General features: G+C 41.7%; 3 protein-coding genes and 1 long non-coding RNA gene across 8 annotated transcripts in view; 1 reads left to right on the top strand and 3 right to left on the bottom strand.

Moving 5' to 3' along the window:
• Nucleotides 1-313: 313 nt before the first annotated feature.
• Nucleotides 314-5,649, bottom strand: agtr2 (angiotensin II receptor, type 2). Its single transcript, XM_037076325.1, has 2 exons — nucleotides 3,675-5,649; nucleotides 314-3,082 (listed from the first exon to the last, which is right to left on the bottom strand). The coding sequence occupies exon 2, from the start codon at nucleotides 3,014-3,016 to the stop codon at nucleotides 1,763-1,765; it is 1,254 nt and encodes a 417-aa protein (XP_036932220.1). The 5' UTR covers nucleotides 3,017-3,082; nucleotides 3,675-5,649; the 3' UTR covers nucleotides 314-1,762.
• Nucleotides 5,650-6,346: 697 nt separating this feature from the next.
• LOC119007035 lies at nucleotides 6,347-8,152 on the top strand. The gene is made up of 2 exons (XR_005070986.1): nucleotides 6,347-7,333; nucleotides 7,939-8,152. It is a non-coding gene; the product is annotated as an uncharacterized LOC119007035 (long non-coding RNA).
• Nucleotides 8,153-11,502: 3,350 nt separating this feature from the next.
• Nucleotides 11,503-20,391, bottom strand: apool (apolipoprotein O-like). Its single transcript, XM_037076324.1, has 11 exons — nucleotides 20,262-20,391; nucleotides 19,219-19,317; nucleotides 18,993-19,118; nucleotides 18,439-18,493; nucleotides 17,633-17,731; nucleotides 16,125-16,216; nucleotides 15,934-16,047; nucleotides 15,143-15,344; nucleotides 14,309-15,034; nucleotides 13,769-13,900; nucleotides 11,503-12,168 (listed from the first exon to the last, which is right to left on the bottom strand). The coding sequence occupies exons 1-11, from the start codon at nucleotides 20,271-20,273 to the stop codon at nucleotides 12,080-12,082; spliced, it is 1,746 nt and encodes a 581-aa protein (XP_036932219.1). The 5' UTR covers nucleotides 20,274-20,391; the 3' UTR covers nucleotides 11,503-12,079.
• A 2,192-nt stretch (nucleotides 20,392-22,583) lies between these two features.
• The window catches only part of si:ch211-26b3.4 (connector enhancer of kinase suppressor of ras 2), an 82,671-nt gene continuing 79,220 nt past the window's right edge, over nucleotides 22,584-26,034 (bottom strand). For 3 of the 5 annotated variants that reach the window (XM_037076314.1, XM_037076316.1, XM_037076315.1), the window contains one exon: nucleotides 25,768-25,977. In XM_037076314.1, the coding sequence (XP_036932209.1) occupies nucleotides 25,768-25,977 (210 nt within the window). Of the gene's footprint in view, nucleotides 25,978-26,034 lie in introns of all 5 variants that reach the window. The other 2 variants (XM_037076313.1, XM_037076317.1) reach the window with 1 other exon arrangement.

Raw genomic sequence — 26,034 nt, 5'->3', positions numbered from 1 at the left:
CTGAGTGTCCATCTGCCAGGCCCACAGTATTCCCAGCACTCGCACTCCCAGGTGGGGGAAGCTCTCGGTCACAGCTGGTGGAGGGTAAGATTTGGAAAAAGGGGAAGTAAGAAATTGCAAATTGAGTCAGTTTCATGAAATCAGTGTGTGTGTGTGTGTGTGTGTGTGTGTGTGTGTGTGTGTGTGTGTGTGTGTGTGTGTGTGGTACTGGACAGAAATCAACCTGACATCCTCCCATTTTTAGCAAAAGAACAGTCGAAGTTATTTTGCACATACATCTTGTCAATCAGAGAGAAAAGCCTTTTAGTGAATTATTGACCACTTTATTTCTTATTATGTCAAAGAAATGCATTTTTTAAATCTCCTTTTTTAGCAAAATTTAACACAAATGTTACACGTGATTACATGATGAATACGTTGGTCCCACAGAAGAACAGTGAAAGTTGCAGTTGATAATTATCCTTATGCATCAGTACTTCATTATTATATATTTGCTGCCCTGTGAAACTAAAATACAGTAGGCCTTTATCTACCATATAACACATTATCATGCCATAGGAGTGTAAAATATTAGACAAAACATAGAATTTTGCAAAATTGTGAATGTTGAATAGAAATCATACAAGTGCACCTTTAAATTAAAGCTTGCTAGTGAGATATTCAGTTAGCCTTACCCTTAGCAAAAAGTAGTATACGTGAAGTTCATTTTATTAAGTATTAAAGTGTAAGTCTAAGTATTACTGTACTTAGTCTTAGACTATTCTTTATACTTTTCAGTATAAGCCAAGTATACTTCACTATACTTTTCTTAAGTATATAAAATATAGTATATAAAAAGTACACTTCAAGTATACTGCCTCAGTTTTAGTATAAAATAAGGATACCTTTAGTACACTTGTATAAACTACTTTTTGCTATGGGTGGCCTCAAATTTATTCACCTGTCTTACCTGTTTCCTGTCATTGAGAACTTGATCCTGTAACTTTTTTTTTTAGTAAATAAATGTATCATTCCATATAAATGACACAGTAGCTTAAACAAACCATGATGAAGAAAAACAAAAAATGGTAGCTAAGCTAGTCTTGCTAAAATGGCACAAGCCTAGCTTAGTTAGCACAGCAGCTGTAACTCTCCACAGTTTTAAAAATCTACAAAAAAACTGGAACTGTGTGGCCTTTTGGGGGACAGATGAAGCAAGTTGTGGTCACTAAACCGACAAATCATCCAGATATGGTGAACTTGTTAGCAAGCAGATACACAACTACTTAAGACTACTCAGCATTTCCAAAGCAATATAAGCATTAATTCGGAGACGTGTTCGCGTCCACCTGGTCCAATATTCACACTCCTTTAGCTTACTGCCTCTTCAGCTGCTAAATGCTTCATTAGCCTGGTTGCTAGCTGTCTCACCAGCTGTGTGCTGTGAGGTGCTGAGCAGGTAGAAAACAGTGGGCTTTTGCTGCTTTTTCACTGAAAAAGGCTGCCTGTTGCAGCATTTGAGGCATTACATTTAAAATGTATCTGTCCATTGTACATTTTGGCTAACCCTAAAACCAAAATCAAATTCTTTTTTATCTCTGTTTCATCTGTTGATTTTTTTCCTGTCTTTGTAGGGCAGCATTGACGTCTGCCGGAATTTGACTCAGTCAGTCTCACACATCTGTGCTTATTGGAGTTCAGCAGTCATTTGACGTTGGTAGTTATGACTCTTTGGGGTGTGAAGCCAGTGGAGGGAAAGAAAAGTCTCCTCTCTGGAGGCCAGCTAGGCAGGACCAGAGGGCTCCACGATCGCCAGATCCTTCAGGTCGCTGAGTTTTCGAGAGAAGGAGCTCAGCCGGGTGCTGAAGGAGCCCCTCTTTTGGCTGTGATCTTCCCTGCGCGTCTTCAAACGAGAACACAGGCCCTTGCAGAGGCCCCCGAGACGACCCCGGAAATGATTTCCGATAAAGCAGTAGAGCACGGGGTTGATGGCCGAGCTGGAGAAGCCCAGGCAGAGGGTGAGAGGGGTGAGGTTTTCGATGGTCCAGTTTACCCAGCAGCCGTTCACCCAGCCCTCGCTTCTCAGCACGTCCAGGAAGGTCACGCAGTGGAAAGGGAACCAGCAGAGAAAGAAGGCAATGACCACAGCAGCTACTGTCCACAACACCCGCTCCAGCCCCCTGCCCTCCAGGGGTCTGCCTCCACTGGAGCCGGAGCTCACGCCCGGGGTCGGAGGCCTCTCTGGTTTGCCGCAGCTCTCCTGGGATGTAAAAGAGGGCGCACTGTTAAAGTGTGACGGATTCTGCATTCTCGCCAGCCACGTGTCGCCCATCAAATGGTTAGCAATGGCGCCGTAGCAACAAGAGATGACAAGCAGCGGCAGCAGGAAGCCCAGGAGAATCTTCATCCACACCAGGGTCATATACCAGGTGTGATCAGGATAGTTTATCACACAGGCCTCCACGCCGAGCACCTCAAAGCGGTAAGTGTCCCTCAGATACAAGATGGGGCCTGTGCAGGCGAGTGCCAAGAGCCACACCACGACGCACGTGAGCCGGGCACGCCTGGTGTTTCGAGCACTCTGGGAGCGGAGCGGTCGCACAATGGCCAGGTAGCGGTCCATGCTCATGCACGTGATGAAGAAGATAGAGGCGTAAAGGTTGAGGTTGTGGAGTGCTCCGCAGATTTTGCAGGCGACCCAGCCGAAGGGCCAGTTGTACCCCTGGGAGTAATAGACGGCCCACAGTGGGAGGGACAGCAGGAACAGCAGGTCGGACACACACAGGTTCAGCATGAAGGTGTTTGCTACAGTTCTCCTTGAGGCACTGGCGTGGGCCAAGACACACACCGCCAGGGCATTGGCTATAGTTCCAAAGACGCAGACGACGGTGTAGATGGCGGGGATGACTGTGTGCATGGGCACTGGGGTCCAGTCTGTGCAGGCCATGTCAGGGGGGGTCAGAGACGTGTTCAGATGACTTGTTGAATAGGGGGAGGAGGTTGAGTTGGAAAGGGAGAGGTCATTTGGGATCGCCATTATGAAACTGGATGTGCTGTTGCGTCAAACAATCTGACTCCCCTCCTTTGAGTTGTCCAAGGTCAGCTGGAAATAAAACAAAACACGAGAGAATTAACAATCCCACCGCCTTTTACGGACAAAAAAAAAAGAAAGGTGTTGCTACACAGTGATCTTTAGCTGGCTCCGGTGTTTATTAGCTGTCCCACTTGATAACTAATCACAGCAAAAATACATTACACCATTCCTGACGTTGGGCAGTAATGAAATACAGATGGAGAGCTTGTAATAATGACGAGGCTCAATGGATTCCTTGGAAAATTCTATTTGGTATTAATGACTATTAATGATTTAGACGAAGAAAAAAAAACTGTCAGCTTCATTTTAGATTTAACAGTTTTTCAGGGGTCTTAAAAATAACTAAAACTGACCCTATTATGGTCACCATGCACCGGGGGAATTCATTATTAATAGCAACAAAGGAGAAAAGGCAATCAGTAACAGACGGGAAATTACTCCTTCGAATAACTTTGACTTCGACTGGTAATTACGCCAAGATGAGTTGAATTAGTGAAAGGGAAACTAGAAAATGAATCATCAAATAGAAACTCTCATTCAGATCAAACCAGACTCACATAGAACTATAGAATTTCTACTTATTTAAAAGAATTAATTTTACCTCGAGTGATCGAACGTCCAGTCCAAGCAGTCAAGTGGGTTTTTCAGTGCTTCTTTTGGCTGAAGTCCATGTCTCTACACAACTGCTCCTCGACCCCTCTAAGAGAAATAGCACAGCTGAGCATCCCAGACCATATCATGCCTCTGTGTGTGCGCGTGAATGTGTGTGTATGTGTGTCTATGTGTGAAGAAAGCAGACCGGAGTCTCTGAGAAACCAGATGAGGCTGGGGGTCTTATAGGCCCCAAGAGCCTCTTGACGATTGCGCAACAGGGTAGCGGCTTACACGTCACACCTTCATCATGACCAAAGGGGGCCGAACTGTACCTGGACACCGGCCAGCCTGCAGAAGAGGGAGGGAGACAGAGAGAAACTTGCTCCCTCTGTTTTTCATTCAATCGATCCTTTTTTCCCCTCTGTCTCGGAGACCTGACTAGAAAAGTCCAAAAATGAGCAAATCGAGTCAAGATGTGTGTCAGAGTAATAGCTGCTTCCCCAGTGACTGCAGACACATAACCACGTGTCATACCTTATCATAATGAATAGGACACCAGTGTGTTCCAGGTGCCAGACTTAAGGCTCAAACTGTCCCCGCTGAGGCCTCTGACCTGAGGAACGGAGGCTGTGTGTTAATTAGTGGAGCCTCGCACTTTGTGTCATATTCGTCCTGCTGGCGGTCAGATAAGCCATGGGAAATATTTACCCTGTCTCAGCGGAAGTCAAGCCAGCCCTGCACTGGGGCAGATGTGGAATGGGGGAGGAGGGAGGCGAGGCACAGTGCGGAAGATGAATGAGGAGGAGGACGAGCAGATACTGCAGGGAGTGAGCGAGGAGATGAGAGGGAGAGATGGAGACAAGGAGGGAGGGAAAGAAGGAGAGAAAGCGGAGATTCCCTCCAGTGGTTTTTCATTAAAGCCTCCGGTGAAAGTTAATGAGGGATGCGTACAAAGCCCCGAGACTGATTACATCACAGCTCCTTTGATCAACGGTCTGAGCATGCATCTCTCCCCGTGTGTGTGTGTGTGTGTGTGTTCATGTGTGCGTCTGCGCTTCGATACTTGTGCAACTGGGTGCGCTTAATCACAGCCTGGCATGCAAGCATCGACGCAACGCGCTCGCCTCGGTTTACACATGCGTGTTCAGACGTGTGCGAGCTCACTCCGCTCCATTGAGTATCTATCAGGATGTGACATGTTCTAATAGCCGTGGGAAAGCTGACGGCGAGGATGACGGATGAAGGCAAATCGGAAAGCGGCAGGTTTTGAAGGGGCCCCAAATGAAGAGCTCCGTCCTTGCCTTCTCGCAAAATATGAGCAAACTGGCAATGCACTGTTTAAGGCAGAAATGTTAAAATGGGACAGTTGTGCTTTCCAAAACAGAAACTTCATGATGTTATGTTCTTCCACTGGCATGCCGGGTATGCACAGTTGTTCGCACACACACACACACACACACACACACAGAGGGAGAAGCCAAGGGCCCTTAGTCATGACAAGCAACAACTTAAAACAGAAATTTATGGTGTCACGCCGGCCAACGCAAACAGAAGATGACAGAAAAAAAACAAAACTACGTCTCTGCCTCCCTACATGCTCTGTAATCCATTGGTGCCAACTAACTAAGAACATTTACGCAACTGTACTCTAGCAAAATTTTGAGGTAACATTTTCTGCTAAAAAAGGTAAAAATACTTCTCTTCAGCATATACTTTTTCGTCGAGGAGTAACGAGGAGATCAGTACAAGGTCGGAGCGGATCGTTACGGCAAGAAAAAACATATAACGATGCATCAAAGTGGAATAGCCTGGAGTGTTACAGAGCCAACAATCCTAAACTACTAAGCATAAAACACGACTATAGAAAGAACCAGTCAGCCGTTTTCATTTGTTAATTAAAAATTCTTTGTCAAAGATCTTTTTCAGAACATTCTTTTGACAGATTATATTCTTAAAAAGTGTTGGGGACAAAACCTACCCCTCAGAAAAGTGGCGACGACAGGTTCCTTGCGTCCCCAGTGTTGATTACACATTCGGCTAAAGTTATAAGTTGTCTCACACATTAACTTTTTTCATGCAATGCAAAATGAGTTTATAAATGAATCCTCACATGTTGAATAACCCAACAGTGGCCAGTTTTACCAGCTACCTACAATATTTAAATCTATGCTTACATCTATGTTAGGGCTACTTAAGTAACATTTTAGCTATACTAGTAGCAATGTCAGTCACTTGCCATCATCAGGTTGAACATTTAATTTGACAAATACTTTAGGTTATGATGTTATACTTAGGAAAAAATTCCCAGCGTCAGCTGTAGGCCTACGTCATTACAACTTCATGCTTGTTAGCATGCTAACATTCTAAGATATTCAGGCCAAGAGCTGACCCTGGGATAACTTTGCCTCTTTTCATGCACACAGTGTAAACCCGGGGTTAACCTAAACCCAAGGCTATATGATTCACACAGCACCTCTGCAAGTGCTGGGTTAACTGGGGTTAGCCTACTTAAAATGAGTCAGGATTGTGCCGGTGGGAATGCTCTCTGAGCTCGGGGCTAACAGCTCCCTCAGAGCCTGGAGTCAAGGAGCTGCTGAGCCTTCAGCTAAGTGCAGTGTGAAAAGGCCTATGGTAAACATTATACCTTCTGTACTCAGCATCAGCATGTTAGCATTCTCAATTTGAGCATTTTAGCACACTGGCGTTGGACTCACACAGCTGCTAGCAGGGCTGCATGCACTTAATCCTCATAACATGACATGTTTTCAAGGCAAGGAGCTGACTGCTTTTCAGTAACTCTAACTTTCACTTGTTTTATCTCAGAGCTACTAGTGGTTTGACCTTTGTTAGGTTGGAGGAGGAGCAACACTTCATGCTATCTTCAGACAATCAATTGAATGGGCCTGTAATGCACATGTTTCGCTTTCCATGGCATTCCTGGCATGCAAAGTCATGCTAGTGTTAATTCTGCTACCAAATTCCCTTCTTGGGGGAAGTTGGATCCACAAATCGAGAGGCTGATTGATTAACATTTTGAGAATGTGTGGGAGTGTGTGTCTGTGTGTGCCTAATGATCCAAACACAGGGCTTTAGTTAAAGCGTCTGTACAAGCAGCAGATAAGGAGACCGATGGTGCAGAGAGCAACAAGCCTTAACTTACATCACTGGACATCAGCCTCTCAGCCAATTATTTTTCACAGTTTGTCCATTCCTGGATTAAAAAAAACAAAAACAAAAACAAAAAAAAACATTAAAAGCTGCATATTTATTTGCAACTTTAGTTTGTTAAGGTTTCTTCTCCTTTTCCTCTGCACTCTTTACAAGATATGTAGATTTGCTGTACATCTCTGTGGATGTTGCTACAACCAAAAAGTAATAGCTACAGCTAAAATGCAGGGTCTGAGTAATTTTTAAAATCAGTAATTTTACTTTTACTTAAGTACATATTGTTGGAAGTAATTTACTGTTACATTTTAAATACCTTCCGTGACAGAGTAAAAATAAAATAAAATAAAATAAAATAGATGAACTCGCACTGCGTCTGCGTGGCAGTAACTGTCCATCTGATTGGCTCTGAACAACTGCAACACCAGAAGGTCAGAAACATCCAGATGTTATTGCCACTGAGGAGCTAGCTAAAAGATGATGAAGATGAAGCATGTACAGGTAAGATTAATAACTTTACTCAGTCATGGTACGCTAACGTCAGTGTTAGCAGTCAGCTTTATAGTGCTAGTTAACGTTAGCTAACTTGGTAGCAAGCTAGCAAGCCTCATTTTAAACAATCAAATTTGACTCGTTCCTTAATTTCACACAAAATTATGCTAATATTGCTATGATATGCATTGAAGATTTCTTATGAGTGTATTAACACATTGAAAAATGCACCAAACAGTTTTTAAGTTTTGGCTAATAAAAATCTTTTGGTGTTGTTCTAATATTGGGTCTAGACCTGCTCTATGTGTAAAGTGCCTTGAGATGACGTTTTGTGATTTGGCGCTATAAGGATAAAGATTGATTGATTGATTGATTGATTGATTGATATATTGGTGAATGTTTTTCATTTGGTAGTCTTATATGCAGGATAAAACCAGGTGATCTGGGACCACACTTAAAGTCTGCCAGTGACCCATCCACGATATAGTCGATTCTTTCTACATGACAAAAATATGAGTTAATCTATTAATATAAAAAATATTTTAACTGTATGTTTAATGAAAACATGGTATTGATGATTTATATGATGATGTTTGTTGGTTTTTTGTTCACAGAGGAAACATCCATCAAAGATTAAAGTCTACACTGACTTCATGGCAGCACGGAAGTGAACCCTGTAACCAGAAAAACCCCCCAAGCAAGCAGAGTCCTGAAAACCAGCTCCTGTTCAAACTAAATAGCAAGTTCATTGAGTAATTAAGGAGGAACTGTAATCTAGATCTATCTGTGATCTATGTGTTTTTGTCAATATAAATCTTTGTGTATGTTTTTGTACTTGTTTTATTTATAAGTAAATAAGTAACTTTTACTCTGGGTAAATTTTAAATGAGCTACTTTTTACTTTTACTTGAGAAGATTTTTACACCAGTACTTCTACTTAAGTGAAATTTCATCAAGTAATGGTACTTTTACTCGAGTAGATTTTTTTTGGCACTCTTTCCACCCCTGCTAAAATGTCAGTAGTTTACAAAAACCCCAAATGAAGTCATTCAAATTTAATAAGCGTGTGCGCATAATGTGCATGATGTGCAGTGCGTCTCTACTGGATGGAGTGAACTGATGACGTCTGATTGTATCTAAATTCCCAAGGGAAAAAAAAGGGAAACTGTGTACACAAGTTCATGCATGTACACACACTGACCCACACAAGTAAAGGAGAGGGGGATGTGTGAAAATATACTGTACTCATAAACCCCCTTAAATTACTTACGTAATAATGTTTACATTTTCTTGCTGATAAATGTGCTGTGTGTTTATTTGATGGTGGGGGTCTCCCTCGGTGGCTGGACCCTGGGAAGATAACCACCGAAAACCATAACCCTCGCAAGGTCCACTGTGGAAAATCCGGCTCATGGGGGTTGAAAGGTGAGAGGTCAGGGTTGTGAGCACCGCTTCCTCTCTGCTGGTCAGGACGTATCTGAGAGCGAGCGAGCGAGCTCGGGACTGCATGACAGACTCCAGTCGAAGCATTAGTTCTCAGAATTTAATCATAGCTGCTGCCTGTGTGGGATGCTGTAAGGAAGGGGGCCCCATATGTGTAGGGGACTCTTGAGAGAAGTGACATGAGGCTATACTTAGCGTCACATCTTGCTATGGGGGAGTGGGGGCCCTGAAACCTCTCACACAGGCCGTCATCTTATAGAGACAAAATGTCCATGAGAGAGGAAAAGGGTTGCAGATTTCCAGCATCCCCACTCTCTCTGCTCTGTTCTATTTTGAACTGAGTCAATATGTTCCATGTGCTTTCATTAATGTTGGTGGATAACAACTGCAGGATACATGGTGGATTTTGAGGATTTTTTTTGTTTTTTCACAACATTTGGTGGTGCTTTGCGAGTCCCTTAACCCCTTGACTCAAACCAAGAGCACCAACTGTGGCTCCGATGCCACAGGAAGTCTGGTTCCCATATGTGTTTTTCTCCATGTATAACAGGAAGAAGGATGAGAAAGTATTGACATCCAATAGATCTGACAATTCCCTCTCTTATACACATATGTGAGCATGAACACACGCACACACAGAGCCCAGAGGGGTCGTGACTCTGGTCAGCCTCATGCGGAGTTTATGAGGTCCAGGCAGCTCCGGTTCCTCTGAGGAGCAATAAAGAAGCTATAAAGATGTTCACAGATAGCACGGTCCAACGGCAACTGTGTGCTCGCAGATAAGCAAAAACATGTAGCATCCAAAATGCTTAAACAAACAGATGACATTCCCAGGTTTGTTGCTCAAAATAATAATTTCCGTAATAAATACTGGTCCATGTGTACTTGTTCTTTTGTTTCAGGAAACCACAATAAGTGCATCACTGGGGATCAGATTTCCAGGCAGACAATCTGTACTTTACCCGCCAAGGAAGCTGTTTCTCATTGAACTTTTTTAGTCAATATCTGACTTGCTGCAACTTGGTTCAGCCAAATGGGTTAAAATTATACCGTCACATGTGACAAAACTGTGAGTCTACAGCACCGCTAGCAGCTTGGTGAGGCTGAGTTTAATGCTCACATCAGTAAACATGCTTAAAAAATGTTAACATGCTTATGTGATGTTTGGCAAGTAATGTGTTACCCTGTTCAACGTCACAGTTTAGTGTGTTAACAAGCTAACATTTGCATATTAGCACCACAAATACAACTGAGCCTGTAGGTGATGATGAATGTCTGAGGAAAATTGTGAGAGGATCAATCTGGCCGATGTTGAGCTATTTCACAGAATAAGTGAAAACGTTAACCTGCCGATGGTACAGCAGGGAATGTCGAGGTACTGCTAAAGTCAGGATTCATCCCCTGGGAACCATGCATGTCTACCAAATTTCACGACAATCCATCCAAATGTAATCTAGACTTCCAACTCAAAACCACAAGCCAACTTCATGGTGGCACTGGAGGAGATATCGGGGCATTATCAATCCCAGGGATTCATCATCTGGGAACAATGAATGTCTGTGCAAAATGTTGAGCAGTCAATCTACAATCCTGTAGGAAGTTGAGATATTTCACAGAATAAGTGAAAACTCTGACCTGCTGGTGGCACAACAGGAAATGTCAGGGTATCACTAAAGTCGAGGGATTCATCCCCTGGGAACCATGAATGTCTCCACCAAACTTAATGGCAATCCGTCAAAGGAGTGTTTAACTATAAACCTTATGTAGGCACTAGAGGAAAGGTCAGGGAAGTCAGTAGGACAGACAAACCAACATATTTAGAGCAATGCCGCCTGCAGGGAACACAAAATTTCAAATTTCAATAATATACATTTATTTTTTGATACACAACAATTATTTTAGGTTTGTGCAATTATATACTTGTAAACCCTACAATATGTTAAGCAACTGCATATAATACAGTACTTCCAATTGTACAACAGTACAACAGTACTGGGTGTTTTAGTTTACTCCAGTTTTGGAAAAGAGACCACCAAATATGAGATAAAAAGAGCCTTGTGAATATGTCTGAACAGCAGCTCACCAGACATTTTAACTGGGACATTTTGAAGGACATCTATTTGTGAAGTGCAATTTTTCATTTGGATGATTCATTTACTTTTGAATTTGCAGAAGAGGCAGTGTACTGTAATACTGTAATATTCATGATGCTGAGAACACACTGTGTAGAAAGAAAGACGGTCTGCTGATGTTTGGTGCAAACCTAAATTAAAAACATTATATGGAAAGGAAAAGACAGCGACAACTCTTTTGTGCACAGTTTTGTTCTGGTTACCATTAGCTACGGAAAGAAGCGGGGTGAAAAGTTTCCCTGAGGAGAAAAGAGTTTGTTTATTTGCTTTTGGTGTGATGGAAGATTAAATCCAGCTCAAGATTAGCTGCTCATTATATGATGACTGAAGACCTTTCATTTCAGTAAAATGTCCTTCACTCTAATGACTTTTCTTTTGGTTGGATGATTATTAAAAACGTTGTTGAAAGAATCTTTTTTTGTGTCAGGTTTGTTTTGCAGAGCTTTGGCAGAGAAGACAATGTCAAGCTATCTGTAAGAAGTGACAAATGTTTCACCCGTTAACTATCTCGAGTTCATGCGTTATAAGCACTTGTGTATGATCCAGAATAACACAACTAACTAATATTGTCAAGTAAGCATTTAGTGTTTGATAGACGCAACATGAAATTGTGAAAAATATATTTATTTTTGGTTCTGAACATCCAAAGACTTTGAATTTTTGATGTTACAAAATGGAGCAGTACCAGTCCATCTTATAATAATCACCAGCACGTGCAGTATTTTGAGTCTCCCAACGCAATGGGCTAAATTACAATAAATAAAAAGCACTGCGTAGTCATGACGATGAAAGCTGAAGCACAAAAGCCAGTCATTTTCAAATGACACACACACACAGAGAACATTTCACAATCTGCCATCTGTGAATTAACAATCACTGTTGTGGGTGTATTTTTTTCCAGGTTTCCTTCCTGCTACGCAAACAGACAGTTCTGTGAACTCAAAGTCGCCTCATTGCTGCATCAATGCAAACATACTTGGACCTTTTTCCGTGGAAATATTAATGGTGTGGGCTGACAAAATGAGAATGGAAATGTTGATTAAAGACTTTTTCTGACTCTGCATGTTCGCAAAATGGCCTATTTACACTGCATAATGACACTAAGTAGTGTTTGTTATCTGAGTGAGATGTGCGATGGCAGTGTGGGAATGAGCTCTCTCCTGCAGCCGGCTGTGATGTCTCAGCTGCGTGTGCTGTACAGGTCTTCATCCTCGGGGTTGGACTGCCCGAAGTCCATTAGAGTGGGGTCTGGCTTGAAACTAGAGCCACCTGGAGGACAACAAGAGGAATGCAACAACATCTCAGACACAAGCACAGAAAACATTAAATGCTACACTTTAAGGGAATTAAGCTGGTTTAGAATAAATTAAAAGATGAGATAATGTCCACTGGCACCAAACTACAATAAACAGTGTCATGGTCAAAGCCACTGTGTTCTGTGACCATTCAATACTAGTTGAATTGATGGTGATTGTTACAAGCATACAGACCTACACACACACACACACACACACACACACACAATACATCTCTTCCTAGAATTCATGAATACCAAATAATGTAGGCTAAATGTTGCTGGGTCTCATGTGTGTGGTTTACCCGATCCAGATAAGATTTATTTATTTCACAATTCATCAAATTTGCATGAAATGTATCTTGTACAACAGAAAAAAAAATGGTACAAAAATGAAAACATGGAATTCCATGTGAGTAGACTGCTAAACTGAGCATGAGCCAGTTTATAAATCAAATTGATTAATAAATATTCTGTCATTTTACCACTTTGTGCACACAGTGGACAGATATGGAACTCTGACCTTCAAAAACATTAAATAAAAGCACACATTGATAATGTGTTTGAAATTCAGAACACGTGTTACATGGAGCTGCATAAGCTGCACACAATAGAGTGATAAACATTCCCCTAAAGCCTTGTGTAAACAAGTGATTGTGATTGTTTGTGCATATTTTATATATGAAGATTAAGTAGAGGTTATTATCTTCATACACGTCAGTCTAGGACACGCTCAACTCCAATGTCTCATTTCATGCCCTAGTGGAGAACTGATCAAGTAGTGTTATTAAGAAAAACATATCAAAATCAGTAAAGTCAAAAAATAATGTTGGTAGTATTCACCACTTACTATCCACACATCAAACTTTGTATAAATATTTATAAATGTATCTGGATGCTTCCTCGTCTTGGGAGTTCTCATAGAGCTGACATCTGCAGTAAGGTGAAACAGGAAATGTATTCTCCTTGGAGATTGAGGTTATTTGTAGCCAACAGGCAGATTGTGTTATTATTTTTCCAATGTAAAATTGGTGTTAGGCAATATGCGATCACTGCATTATAACATTATATTTGTGTTAAAGCAAGGCTGTCTAGACAATTTCCAAACTGTGGGTCCAGTGCATGGCTTAAAAGTTTTCAAACTGCACAAATCCAAATGTTATCTCTAGCACTACTTTATTTGGTGGATATTAATTTTTGCTATCTAACAGAAGAATCTAACAAGAGAAAGTCTGTAGATCTCATTTACTTCTCAGTCTGTCAAACTGTTGGATATACAATGTAGATTGGTGGTCCACAGGCCAAAGGTTGTTTGTGCCTGGCGAAATATGAGATGTTACACTGTTGTAACACTGGCAATATTAAATCATGCATGTCACACTGGATATTAAGGATGCACTGCAGCTGTTTGTTTATTGCTGTGCTTTACTTGATTGTTTTCACACCACACGCACACACCAACAAGAACAAGACCCATCACCTTTAGGTGCCTTGGAAATTCAGCTAATTCGCAGATGAGATGCAGTCTGTGCATGTGTACTGTAGTGGAGTGAGTGCAGCAGGTGTTCAAATTACCTTTGCTGTTTTCTGCAGCAGGTTCCTGAGGAAGTGGTGGTGTGAGTGTTGGTGACTCCTCCACAGCGGCAACTTGTGGTGGGTCAGCTGACTCAGGTTGAGGGGCAGGTTCAGCTGATTCAACAATGGGCACTGTAGAAAAGTCAAAATGCAACACAAAGCACAAAAAGCTTTAGTACCATCAAACTATTATTTTGAATGTTAATTACATTCAGGAAGTATTTCTTCGTCAGTGTGAAACAAATCAGTAAGAGTACTGTACAGATACAGTTCTAATAAGTAGTAAGAAGAGACATACAAAAGCTTAAAAAAAAACTAACAATTATCTCAGTACAGCCCGACAGACATATTGGTCGGCTGTTATTGGGCTATCACAGATGTTTTGGTATCAAAATGTGTTGGGGTCTAAATGTCATTTTTAAAGAGCTTTCAAGGTTACGGTCTTTAATTTTCATAATTGTGTACACTTTCAGGATTGACATAATATAAATAAATGCACTTCCTGCTCATCTGTATTGTGCAGCAGAATATTTCTGGTACCTGGTTCTTCAGATGAAGGAACTGATTTGACTTCCTCCTCTGGAGAGGCCTCCACTGGAGCAACCTCAACTGGAGCGACCTCAACTGGAGCGACCTCTACTACAGCAGCCTCTATAGAAGCAGCCTCCACTGGAGCAGCTTCCATTGGAGCAGCCTCTGCAGCGGCCTCTACTGTAGCGGCCTCTACTGAAGCGGCCTCCACTGAAGCGGCCTCCACTGGAGCGGCCTCCACTGGAGCGGCCTCCACTGCTGCGGCCTCCACTGGAGCGGCCTCTACTGAAGCGGCCTCCACTGAAGCGGCCTCCACTGGAGCGGCCTCCACTGAAGCGGCCTCCACTGGAGCGGCCTCCACTGAAGCGGCCTCCACTGGAGCGGCCTCCACTGGAGCGGCCTCCACTGGAGCGGCCTCCACTGCTGCGGCCTCCACTGCTGCGGCCTCCACTGCTGCGGCCTCCACTGCTGCTACTGGAGCAGACTCATCTGGTGCAGGTGCTACTGGAGTAGACTCTACTGGTGCAGCTTCCACAGGAGCAGACTCAGCTGTAGCAGCCTCCACTGAAGCGACTGGCTCTATGCTCGGTGTGGACTCAGCTGGGCTGGTATCAATAGAGCCATTCTCTGCTGCTTGTTTTGTGTCTGAAGGCTCCTCACTTTCAGCAGGTGCAGGTATTTCCTCTGAGGCTGTGGTGGTCTTTGTCTCTGCTGGCACTGACTCTGCCACTGGATCTGGACAGGAGAGGAAACATAGAAAATCATCAGAAGAAGCCTTTGTGTGATTGAAACAAAAAGAGACTGAGACAGTGAAGGAAACAGACGGATCAACATCTTTACTACCTGTGTTGGTGTCTGGAGAGGTCTGGTCGGTAGATATCTCTGCGAGTGTTAACGATGAAACCTCCTCTGATACGCTGGGGACAACGGGCTCATCAGAGACATGAACAGACTCGGCTGATTCCACCTCTGTTTCTGTGATTGTAGAGCTCTGGGCTGAGGCTTCCTCGGTTACTGCAGACTCTAGATTTGGCACTTTAGCTGCCTAACAACATAACAACATGTGGATAAAGAGCACTGATTTTAATCTGTTCAACCGAGACTTGCACTCATTCGTCTACACAAAATGGTGATTAATAAGAATTTCACCATTTGATTAATCACACTCAAAATGTATGTGCCAGGTACAGAAGTAACACCTTTCATCTATAAACAGAATAAAGCACTAGTTTTACAATTATCTGGAAAGTTTCAGTTCTAATAGGTCAGATTTATTCCACTGGAGGGGGAAGGTGAGGAGACATTCAAGGAGAAATGCAATCGCTTACATTAGCATTTAACATTTTAGACATTTAGCTGACATTATGGGGTGACTAATAGTGAGTTATATGCTTTAATTTCTAAATCACAGACAACTCCAAGTGCACAGTTACAGTTCAACCACAGTCATTATTAAAGAGATGGGAGGGACTTTTTGAGCAAGTCAAATGTAAAGAGGGAAAATCATTCAGTAGGAAGGGCGTTTTGGTTTTAGTCACAAACAGCTTTACAGCACCTCCTGTTTAATATGTGCCGGTTTCACACCTATAAAAGATCATAATAAATCTGTTGTGTAACTCAAAATGACTGTTAACCTGTGGTTCTGAAGCAACAGTCTCTGTGGCAGGCTCCTGGGGCTTTGGGGTGAGCAGTGAAGACACTGTGGCACTGCTCCACTTTCCTGCCGCATACACCTTTTTACCCGTCACCTTGTGAAAAAAAAAGTAAACAACTGTGTTAAACTCTGAAAATTATAATATAATATAATATAAAAAAGTAGTTTTACCTTTACAACGGCCACTGCCTGGGCTGGGTAGCAGACTGAAGTACCTACACTCATCAGGCCTATTGGAACTGCTACCCTCTTGAAACGAGAGCCTAAAATAAAGTTTACAATAAAGAATGGCAAACAGATGTATATATTAGGTATGATTTCATTGTCATTTCATTATTATATCGATGCTTAAATGTTATTCAACTTCCTCCACCACAGAGAGAGAAAGCGACAAGAAGTAAGAGTGCTGAGAAAACCGAAACTGAACTCCACTTTTTTTTTTGGGACTTTCTTAGTAACTTTGTGGTTCAAGTGGCAAACTGTGGTCTGCCAATGCTGATAATCTGTGACATGTGTCTCCTATGACAGGGTCAAATGCAGGTAAATGTGCTTTAAGTAAAAGGGCATCAAAGGTGATATCCTACAATCCAAAGATAACCTGTGCACAGCAGCGCTACTCTCCTGCGAGACAGCTAGTGTGAAGTGATCCACACTTCACAATACTTATTTCCCAGTGATGCAAAAGTAAATATATGTTGCTTTCAGAGGAAAGGAAACAAACTTCTTTGAACACTACAAATGTTCTACATACAGGGTGCAGGGGGTGAGGGTGTCAAACCTCAATACTCTGTTAACCCAATTTTGCAGTACAGTATTTAAGTACTTACTTTGTTTCGGCTTTAACTGTGTTACTATGACACTGAACACTAACGCAATTGATGAATTGGTTTTAATTCTCTCAAATGAAAACATGAACAACTCTAAAGTGTTTCCGACACATATGGATGACTTGGGGAGGTATATTTGGCGACCCATTTTTCCATCTGCTGTCTGGTTTTACATCCCTCCTGCTGATTGTGTGCTTCCCCCATTTAATGTAAGCCCACCTATGCCGTTTGCTTTGTACAAAACTCGTAAGTACACAGGTTGCTGCAATGTTGTTTGTTTAATTGTGGTTTATTTTTATATATTGATTTATATAATAATACAACCTCCATTCCAAAAAAAGTTGGGACGTAGAAGTAGAACATGATAATTTGCAAACCACTTTTGACAACTTCATGAAAACCTTATCTTTGTCAGTATACACCTATTCTGGATTTGATGTCTGCAACACATTTCAAACAAGTTGGGACAGGCGCAACAACAGACTGGGAAAGTTGTGAATGCTTAAAAATGCCTGAACATTCCACATTAAACAGGTTCATTGGTGACAGGTCAAAGTATCATGATTGGGTAAGAAAGCAGCATAATGTTCAGCTGTTCAGAAGCAAGAATTGGGTGAGGTTCAGCACTTTGGTTGATTAAAAGTATATTACTACATGGGCTCAGAAACACTTCACTAACCTGCTGTCAGTAAACAGAGTTTGTTTGTAAATGATTCCATCTGTTTTTTCTCACGTTTTAAACAACACCCCATCTTTTTGGGAATCATTGTTGAAATACATTAACAGATGACAAGATAACTGTTCCCAGCAGGCCTAAATTGCTTGTGATGTATTGACTGTGGAGCAGGCTACCTTTCCGTGCCAAGAACATGCCAAGCAGGCCAGCCATGGTGATGGTACCAAATCTGGGTAGAAACTCTGGGGGTGGGTCTTTCAAGTAATAGAACACATCTGGGAAACAGAAACACAGGAAACATGATGACAAATACTTTAAATGTTCTCAATTCTGAGGTGATGTTTGACCTGCTCAGACTATGACATTATTTATTACGCTAACAGCAGTGGCAGTGAGGATGGTGACATAAACGTCAGGAATAATAACCTTAATGTTATGTACAGTGGTCTAACTTCTGAATAGTAAAATGCAAAAAACGCAATCTTGCGTATTTTTCCCCACAAAAAGGGGCTTGTTTTGAAATGTAAAAAAACAAAACAAAACAAAACAAAACAAAACAATGAAATACTTCCATACAGTTGGTGCAGCATAATCCACATCTCTGGACGCCTCGGGATACCAAATTGATTAAGCTAAAAGCAAACCATCAGGAGTGGATGCGTGGGCTCTACTGAGTGTCAAGGGAGTAAATACCATCTTTTCATATCAATTTGGGATTTCGCAGCTTATGGAGGAATAGATTATACCAGTTTTTGCCTTGTTTTTTAATGTTTCAAACAATCCCAAGCTACATAAGCTGCAGAATGCTGCAATGCTGATTTTGTTTAAAGCTCCAGAAATGTTCTGTGGACTACGGAACTTCACCTGGTGAGTGGATAAAAACTGAATTTTCTTTTTTGGGTTAATTTATCCTTAAATTTTTGAGTTTCAGGGAGGAATATTAGTTATATATGTCAGCTTAAGATCCCTACTGTTGACTCACCCTCCCCTGCATGGTAGAGATTTACACTTCCCCTTTTCACAGAGAGACAGGCACCCTGCCGGGAACAAAGGACAGAACTGAAATCAACCATTACAGCAGGCCAGCAAGAACACAACTACCTAGACAATACTGAAACAGATACATGTGAGTCACTGTAAAGTGTGTTTTCCCCATCTTCCACAGTATCAAGCTGTCAAATCTCCTTGCAGCAAGCCATACTGTTGTGGGCGATGTTAACTGTGTGAACACTGCTTCCTGTCTGACTCCTGAACACTGCTGTTTGCAAAATTGTACCTGCGGAGAGCATTTGCAAAAATCAGGCTTGGAAAACTAACCCTGCAGGTGCAAGATAAGACATCTAGACTGTGTTTTAAGTCATGTTCCATTCATGTCACACTTATGTCACTACACCTGTCAGAGGGTTGTTGATACTTTGGGGGTTTTAAGTGTGAAAGAGGATGTGAGAGTGTGAGCTCACTCTGCGGCAGATGGTGTCTCTGAACTTTAAACTATGCTGATGTGCCGCTGTAGAAACACACAGCAAAACTAAATACCTTAACAGCCTGGAAAAATGGTAGTATGCTCTCTCTCGTTGTGGTTATCCCACTCTGAAGAAGCCCCGGACTCTCTGGAACAAACTGAGCCTGGGCAGACGATGGCACTGGGGTGTAGATGTTCAGCTGGGGGCAGAGGCAGATTATAATTATGACGTGAAACTGTTCAGTTAATGGAAATAAGTTCTCTCATACCAGCTCTGCTGACGTTTTGCAACAGTCATACCTCTCCTCGAGGAACCAGCCCATCAGTGGGCACCTCCCTCACAGTATACACTCGGATGGAGGCTATGCTCAGCACCGTCGGGACGGCCACTATCGCCACCTAGAATACAGGGCAGAAGTACAATGCAAACTTTGGACAGATGACAACTGTGGTGAAAGAAGGAGATGCTTTACATGTGTAAATGTAAAAAACAAAAAAACAAAACAAAACCCAGACTAATACTGAAAAGCGTACAGTCATAACTTCACTTAAGTAAAAGTGTGACAATATTGAATTCTTTGTGCGATAGAACTGTATATATGGTAGCTATATGCCAATATATAATCACAATGTACACCAGCTTTATCACATATTAAGTATAATTATTGAAACATTAACACCTAAGCTGAATTTGAACGACGAAAGGGGCTCAGCTGGAGCTCAAATTAGTGGCTTTGTATACTGCTTGGTACTTTATATGTTTATTGTATGTTTGGTATGTATAACATTCAGTGAAAGTTACAGTAGCTTGTCATTAATTAAATATAACGTAAACAGTAGCATAACAGCCACCGTATCTATAACTTACAGTTTTTAATTTTTAGGTTATAGCTAAATTTCACAACCATGTCACAACCAGCTCAAACTAAGCTAACTACCGTTAACTGTGGTGTCTCCAACTGTGTTCACATGGTTGCAAATGTATTAAAACAGTCTCGGTGAGCCACACTTGACACATAACTATATCGTATCGGCTATATTACACATGCTTAGCAGACAAAACATTGTGAGAGTAACGTTTCTGCTCAAACTGCTGTCAGCTAACATAGCAAAACACTGTGTACTTTAGCATCGACTCATTCAGTGAGGCTAACACAGCAGACGTGGTTAGCACAGCTCTTCTCATGCAGCGTAGGGCTAAACGTCTGCGAAGTGACAGCAGCGTCAGGTCTGCGCTAACAGCTCGGGGACGCTGGACGTCAACAGCACACCAGCGCATCCATTGACATTACACACATAAAAGTCAACAAAACTTTGCCGAAGAGGAAATGTCAAGCATTCACCTTGGCCGCCATGACAGCGCTCCTCCTTCTTCTTCTGTGGGCTCTCAGCCGCGGCTCCGCGCGCTCCAAACCGCGGTCAGCTACTGCCACCTAACGGTCAGACGAGGCACCTGCAGCCGCCAGGTGTTGAAGGGAGCTCGTATAAATGTGCACTACGGAGCCCCAGACATGACATGCGCACGAAATACTAACAAAATATTAATTAGTGGCCATAAAATACTATTTTGTGGCCACGAAGTAGGTGTAATGTGCGCACGAAATACTTGATTGATAAACTGATAATATTAATATAATTCCCGGACAGCTGGGTGGCAGCTCCCGCACACACAAATGAGTTTATGAGTTTATTACAGAATAAGAAAAGACACTCACCTTAATGACATCACGTAGGATATTGTAGTTTCTAGTGAAGGCGAGCTCGATTTGCTTACCCAGCTGTCCAGGAATTATATTAATATCATAAATTAGAATTCCGTGCGCACATTACAGCTATGTTGTGGCCACAATTGATTTTTTTTTTTTTTTTTTTTTGCAATATTAAACATAACATTTCGTTTGATTTGATATTTCAAGTCATGTCAAAAATGATTCAACTGTGGTCCAATGTTAAAGCAACTGTTCACTGCAGTGATTTATTGGGAGCAAGGCAAGGTGAGCAGCAGACCGCCAGACCACAAGGCTCCACTGAAGCTTATGGTTCAATGCAAGTCTGATGTCACTGGTAATTTTAAATTATTTGCAAATCTAATCAAGAACTTGCACAGTTGAAATACAATATGAACAGTGCTTACTCTGGTATGACTGCCTATAATGTTGTGGGCTGGTCTTGTAGAGGAACTCTAATCTAATTAAAACTCTAACTAAAATCTAATTTTAAGAGTTTTATCATTCTGACTTCTGTTGTGCTCACGTTGCATGTTCCTACATTTGACATACTCAGCTTTCCACAGGGATTTTTTTATGCCTCAACAGACCCTCTTTGTTTTCGTATCTGAATGAACTGAATAAACAAAATGACCTTAAAGGACAACACAGTTTCTTACGGTTTTACTTTGTTTAGATGTGGTCACCGGCCTATCAGAGGGCTGACACATAGAAGCATTCACACTCGTGAATGTTTGCAATTTAGACTTTTCACTTCACCGAACATTCATGTAGGAATGGGATGATATTACCCAATTCAACGTAATTGCATTTACACTATACTCCTTATAATTTCAAAATAAAATCATCATTTATTATTATGATTAAAATTGCACAACATACTGCCCTTTGTGCTACCCTATCACCTCCAAGTTCCTGAAAAGTCCATTGGAAAGGGTAATCTGCTATGTTGGAATGATACTTTAAGGGGCACTTTGGAGGTTTGGAGATGAAATCAAACTTACAAGATTAATGAGGCAATGATACAAATATTAATCTTTTCCAAAAACAGAACAAACAAGCTGTTCTCAGATGAAAATAAGATCCACAGAACACTCTTAGAAGCTGAAAAGGTGGCAGGGTCCGCCACATATAAACAAAGTAAAACCATTTGAAATTTTGTTGTCTTTTCGAGTTCGTTTGTTCACTCAGTTTAAGTCACGAAAACAAAGATAGAGTTTATTTAGTTTGTTTAGGTAAACAAATAAAATCAGTCAATGAAGATTTTTCTCCTCTGATTAAAATGTCTAATGACAGCATGCACTCCAGTTGGCATACATAGCAGCTGAAGGTCTTGTAAAACCCACTGACTCATCTTATACCAGCATGATGTGTAAGTGCTCCACAAAACATCTGATTGTCTCACATAATGTTGATTTTTTTCAGTCATCAAGTGCCAACATAATGTCCATGACAGTCAGGACTCTTTTTGTTTTTTGTTGTTTTTTCCAGTAGTTCTTGCAAAGCTTTGAGGTGTGTTTGGGGTCATTATCCTGCTGCAGAAGGACTCCATGAGACACGACAAGAAACTTAGACAAATACCCTCAAATTATGCACGGATAACGACTCGTCACGTTTTGAATAAACTTGTTGAGTCCATGCCAGCTGGAGTGCATGCTGCCATTAACTTCACTTAAATTATAAGGCTGACATTATCGCTTATTATTGAAGAAAATTAGAATGACATTCAATACAAATTCAGAACAGTAGAATTTTGACTAATGGTCTGAGACTTTTTGATGCTACTGTTCACATTAACTTAGAAATAGAAAAAAATCCCTGTGGCCTTTTAGGATGACCCCTGCCAATCTGAAAATCTGAACTCTAGCCATCTTCATCCTGTCAGCATAAGCATAGAACAATCCAGGAAAAGGGTACACATATACAAAACATAGCATATAGTGCAGAGGATTCAGTTTATTGAAGTCAAAGTTTAACAACTTAAGTTTACAATCTGTATTTTTTGTAATATATATTCATATATATGAAACCAAAAAAGGCTACTTTAGGAAGAATAAATGTCATTTTCTTTCTTTTTTCATTTCATCTTTAGTCAGTTTAATGTACAGAATAACAGTAAGCTAATATTATCCTTGAAAAAGAGCAATATGTTCCTTTTTTAATGTCGCAGTGCAACTTACATCTTACACACCTGTGCAATGTACCATGAGGTGTACACCCCTGAAAGAACACACAGTGGAATCTCCCTTTTCGGCCTGTTTCTGCAGGTCTACACACACAAAGATCTGGGAGGGATTAACACAGTCTGTGCCTACAAATCCTAACGCGCACTCCTTATTCTACAGTATGTCGCCTGCTCAGCGGAGCAGCGGTTGGAAAAAAGAAGACCAACAGTACGGATGAGAAACGCAGAGAGAGGTCTGCAGACTAAAACTGTATCGTAACTCTTCTACAGCTGTGTGTGTGTGTGTGTGTGTGTGTGTGTGCGTGTGTGTGTGTAGGATCGCCGGTATGGTCAGTCCGTCGTTGCCAAAAGAGAGGGTTTGGGAGGCACAGGGAAAGTGCTTGCATCATTTAGTTTCTTTGTGGTACTCTCAAATTAACTGTTCAAAAAACATGAGCTATATCTCTGGGGGTGTGTCCTTGATATTTTTCACGACAGTGTGACATGATGAGAAAACCTGAACCTACACTCAAAGGATTACAGTTAAGTATGAAGAATAAGTACAGATAGTGCTGGTTGCAGCAGGTGCTACGCATGTCTCTCAGAGTCCTCGACACTGGGGGGCACCGTTGAGTCCTTGGCCTGATATTGCAGATGAAATGATTCATCCGAGTTTCACAGACATTGCAGACCATTCAGTGTACAGGTCTTTGACTGCCCAGTATCAACCATATGCTAGGAGGGAATGTCGAAATACCTTTCGTTTTTAGAAGTTAGACTGTACTGTTGTCTGTCAGGTAAGATTCCTGAAGCCTTTGGACACGCGTCAAAGGCTTTCTATATAAACCAAAAAAAACAACAAAAAACATCAAATTGAAACCTCCTGGTAGCATGCTAAAGGAGGATCTGCATGAGACAACTGAGCAGGGGAAAAAAATGCCTCCCTCAGTCATTGTACAGTGTGTGTCTTCAAACACTATCTAATGACAAAAAAGAACATCAAATCTATGAACATATAAATAAAAAGTCATTCTTCAACAGTACTTTTGCATGTATCATGCGCTACAAGTCTAATTTGTCTTGCAATCGTGAGAGGAAGTAAATTAATAAAAAAAAAGAGCAGGAGGAAAAAAAAGAAGAACACAAATGATCCACAATATTTTACCCCGTCCAATCAAATCAGTCCCAGGCCTTTTCTCATGCAACACATCACCAGGAGAAGGGTCAGCCGTGATGTAAACCAGTAAAAACCATCTGTCAACCTGTCGTCGTCTGCCTCCTAGTTATTCAACTGAAAAACACCCTGCGTCTACAGAGTGAAGAGGGGGACACTGCAAAACCTTGGCATAGAATACATCATACTTTACATTATATCTATGACACAAAACGTAAATAGATTTTTATATATTCTTCTATGTTTAAATATATTTGTAGACTGTACACAAATCTTTAGAAAATGAGACGGCAAATGCTTTTACCTGATATTTTGAACAGCAATGGTAAAGAGGCCAATGAGACATAGACCCTGTGATGCAGCCAATGAGATATAGAGATATAGAAAGTGCATTCTTTGTAGTGAGTGACTCCGTTTGAAAAGAACTCTCTAGCTCTTGCATTCGCTGTTTAAAAAAAAACTTAAATAAAAAGACAAAAAAGAGAAAATTAAAAAAAAAAATCTGTTTTGCACCCACGCAAATACATACTCTCTGTCTTCCCTCCGCTACCTCTAGAAGCATATCACAGTGGTAGTGGAACGCAAACATTTACATCAGTATACACAGCAGTATACACATATACACAAGTCTTTGAGGACTAGAGAGAGAAGGAGAGAGAGAGAGAGAGAGAGAGAGAGAGAGAGAGAAAGAGAGAGAAGGAGAGAGAGAGAGACAGAGAGAAAGAGAGAGAGAGGAAACGAAGGAACAATTAAGAAAAAAGAGAAGGAGGAGACGGACAGAAACACAGAGAGAGATGAAGAGAAAGAAAAGAGAGGGAGAGGATGGATCGTAGAAGTGCACACTACCAGAGGAGCCTCCTTCTGCGGATAAAATTGTGTGTGTGTGTGTGGTTTTTTTAAATTTTTTTTTAACAGTTCACAGTTTGAAATAGTGTGCATCTAGCCGGCACAATGGTTCCTTCAACGCTGGCGACGCTCGTTTTCATCTAAAGCGAGATAAACCAGCATTGACGGCTACCTTTCACAGTCTTAAACGCTTAAAGTCACATTTCCACCACTGTCCCGTCAGTCAGTCAGTCAGATCAGCCTGGAATAACAAGTGAGGTCCCTGTAAATCAACGAGCTATGCAGTGAGAGAATGAAAGACAAAAGAAAAAAAGAAAAAGAAACGATAGAGAGAGAAAGGGGGAGAACTGGTGGCTCTGGGTGCAAAGTTCATCAGTACAAAATTAGTACAGTGCTGTGGTGAAAAGGATTCTCCTCTGTATTGCTGCTACATAGCTCCCCCTGCCCCCTTGAAATTAAGAGGAAAAACAAAAAAAAATATATATAGCAAAACTGAGAGAATACAAAGGAACCAACGTGTTAAAAAGTCTCCTTTTTTCCCATTTTGCTCGACAAGCGTGTGGAGTTTATGCTTCAGTTCCATAGACAAAGGAAGATTAATGCTTTCTGTTCAGGCATGCAATAGGCACCCTGTGGGGTCCTCAGGATTATCAAAAGTTCATACACGCAGGTCTCAGACTGTTCTCTCTATGATATTTACACATCTTACAATGTGTGTTCCTGTGTGTGTGTGTGTGTGTGTGTGTGTGTGTGTATCTGTGTGTGTTTTTGTGTGAATGCGTGCTCAGGGTCGTGATCAGAATTCAGCTAATGTAAAGCTCTGTGTGTTTCTGTCTGTGTGTGTGTGTGTGTTTTAGATGTGTGTGTGCGTGTGTGTGTTTGTGGAACTAAGTGTGTGTGTGTGTGTGTCAGTTCAGTCTTTGTTTCTCTTCTCTTTCTCACACATGTGTCTCGATGAAGGAGTGTGTGTGGGTCATGAGAGGTGCGGCCAGCGGGGAGAGGTCGTCCTGGCCGTTGGTGCCCGGGCTGAGCTGGCAGATGTCCGAGTAGAGCTCGCTGTGCCACTGCTTCCACTCTCTGAAGGTCTGGGAGCACAGGCCAGGGTCCTCCAGGAGGGCGCAGATTACCGCCAGCTCCGACTCTTTGGCCTGGAGGGAGCAAAGAGGGGATTACCACAGCGAATGCTCACACATCTAATTCTTCTT

This window comes from Acanthopagrus latus, chromosome 18 (genome assembly GCF_904848185.1).
Source record: "Acanthopagrus latus isolate v.2019 chromosome 18, fAcaLat1.1, whole genome shotgun sequence".
NCBI classification, from domain to species: Eukaryota; Metazoa; Chordata; class Actinopteri; order Spariformes; family Sparidae; genus Acanthopagrus; species Acanthopagrus latus.
The sequence above is the reverse complement of the archived record's forward strand: the minus strand, read 5'-3'. Positions and strand labels throughout refer to the sequence as shown.

What these genes read in the sequence shown, in the direction of transcription:
- agtr2 (XM_037076325.1), bottom strand. Translation starts at nt 3,016, where the DNA reads ATGGCGATCCCAAATGACCTCTCCCTTTCCAACTCAACCTCCTCCCCC.
- apool (XM_037076324.1), bottom strand. An exon ending in CATGTTCTTGGCACGGAAAG is followed by an intron (nt 16,217 to 17,632) that starts GTAGCCTGCTCC and finishes ACTTTATTTTAG; the next exon opens with GCTCTCGTTTCAAGAGGGTA. An exon ending in TCCTTCATCTGAAGAACCAG is followed by an intron (nt 13,901 to 14,308) that starts GTACCAGAAATA and finishes ACTTTTCTACAG; the next exon opens with TGCCCATTGTTGAATCAGCT.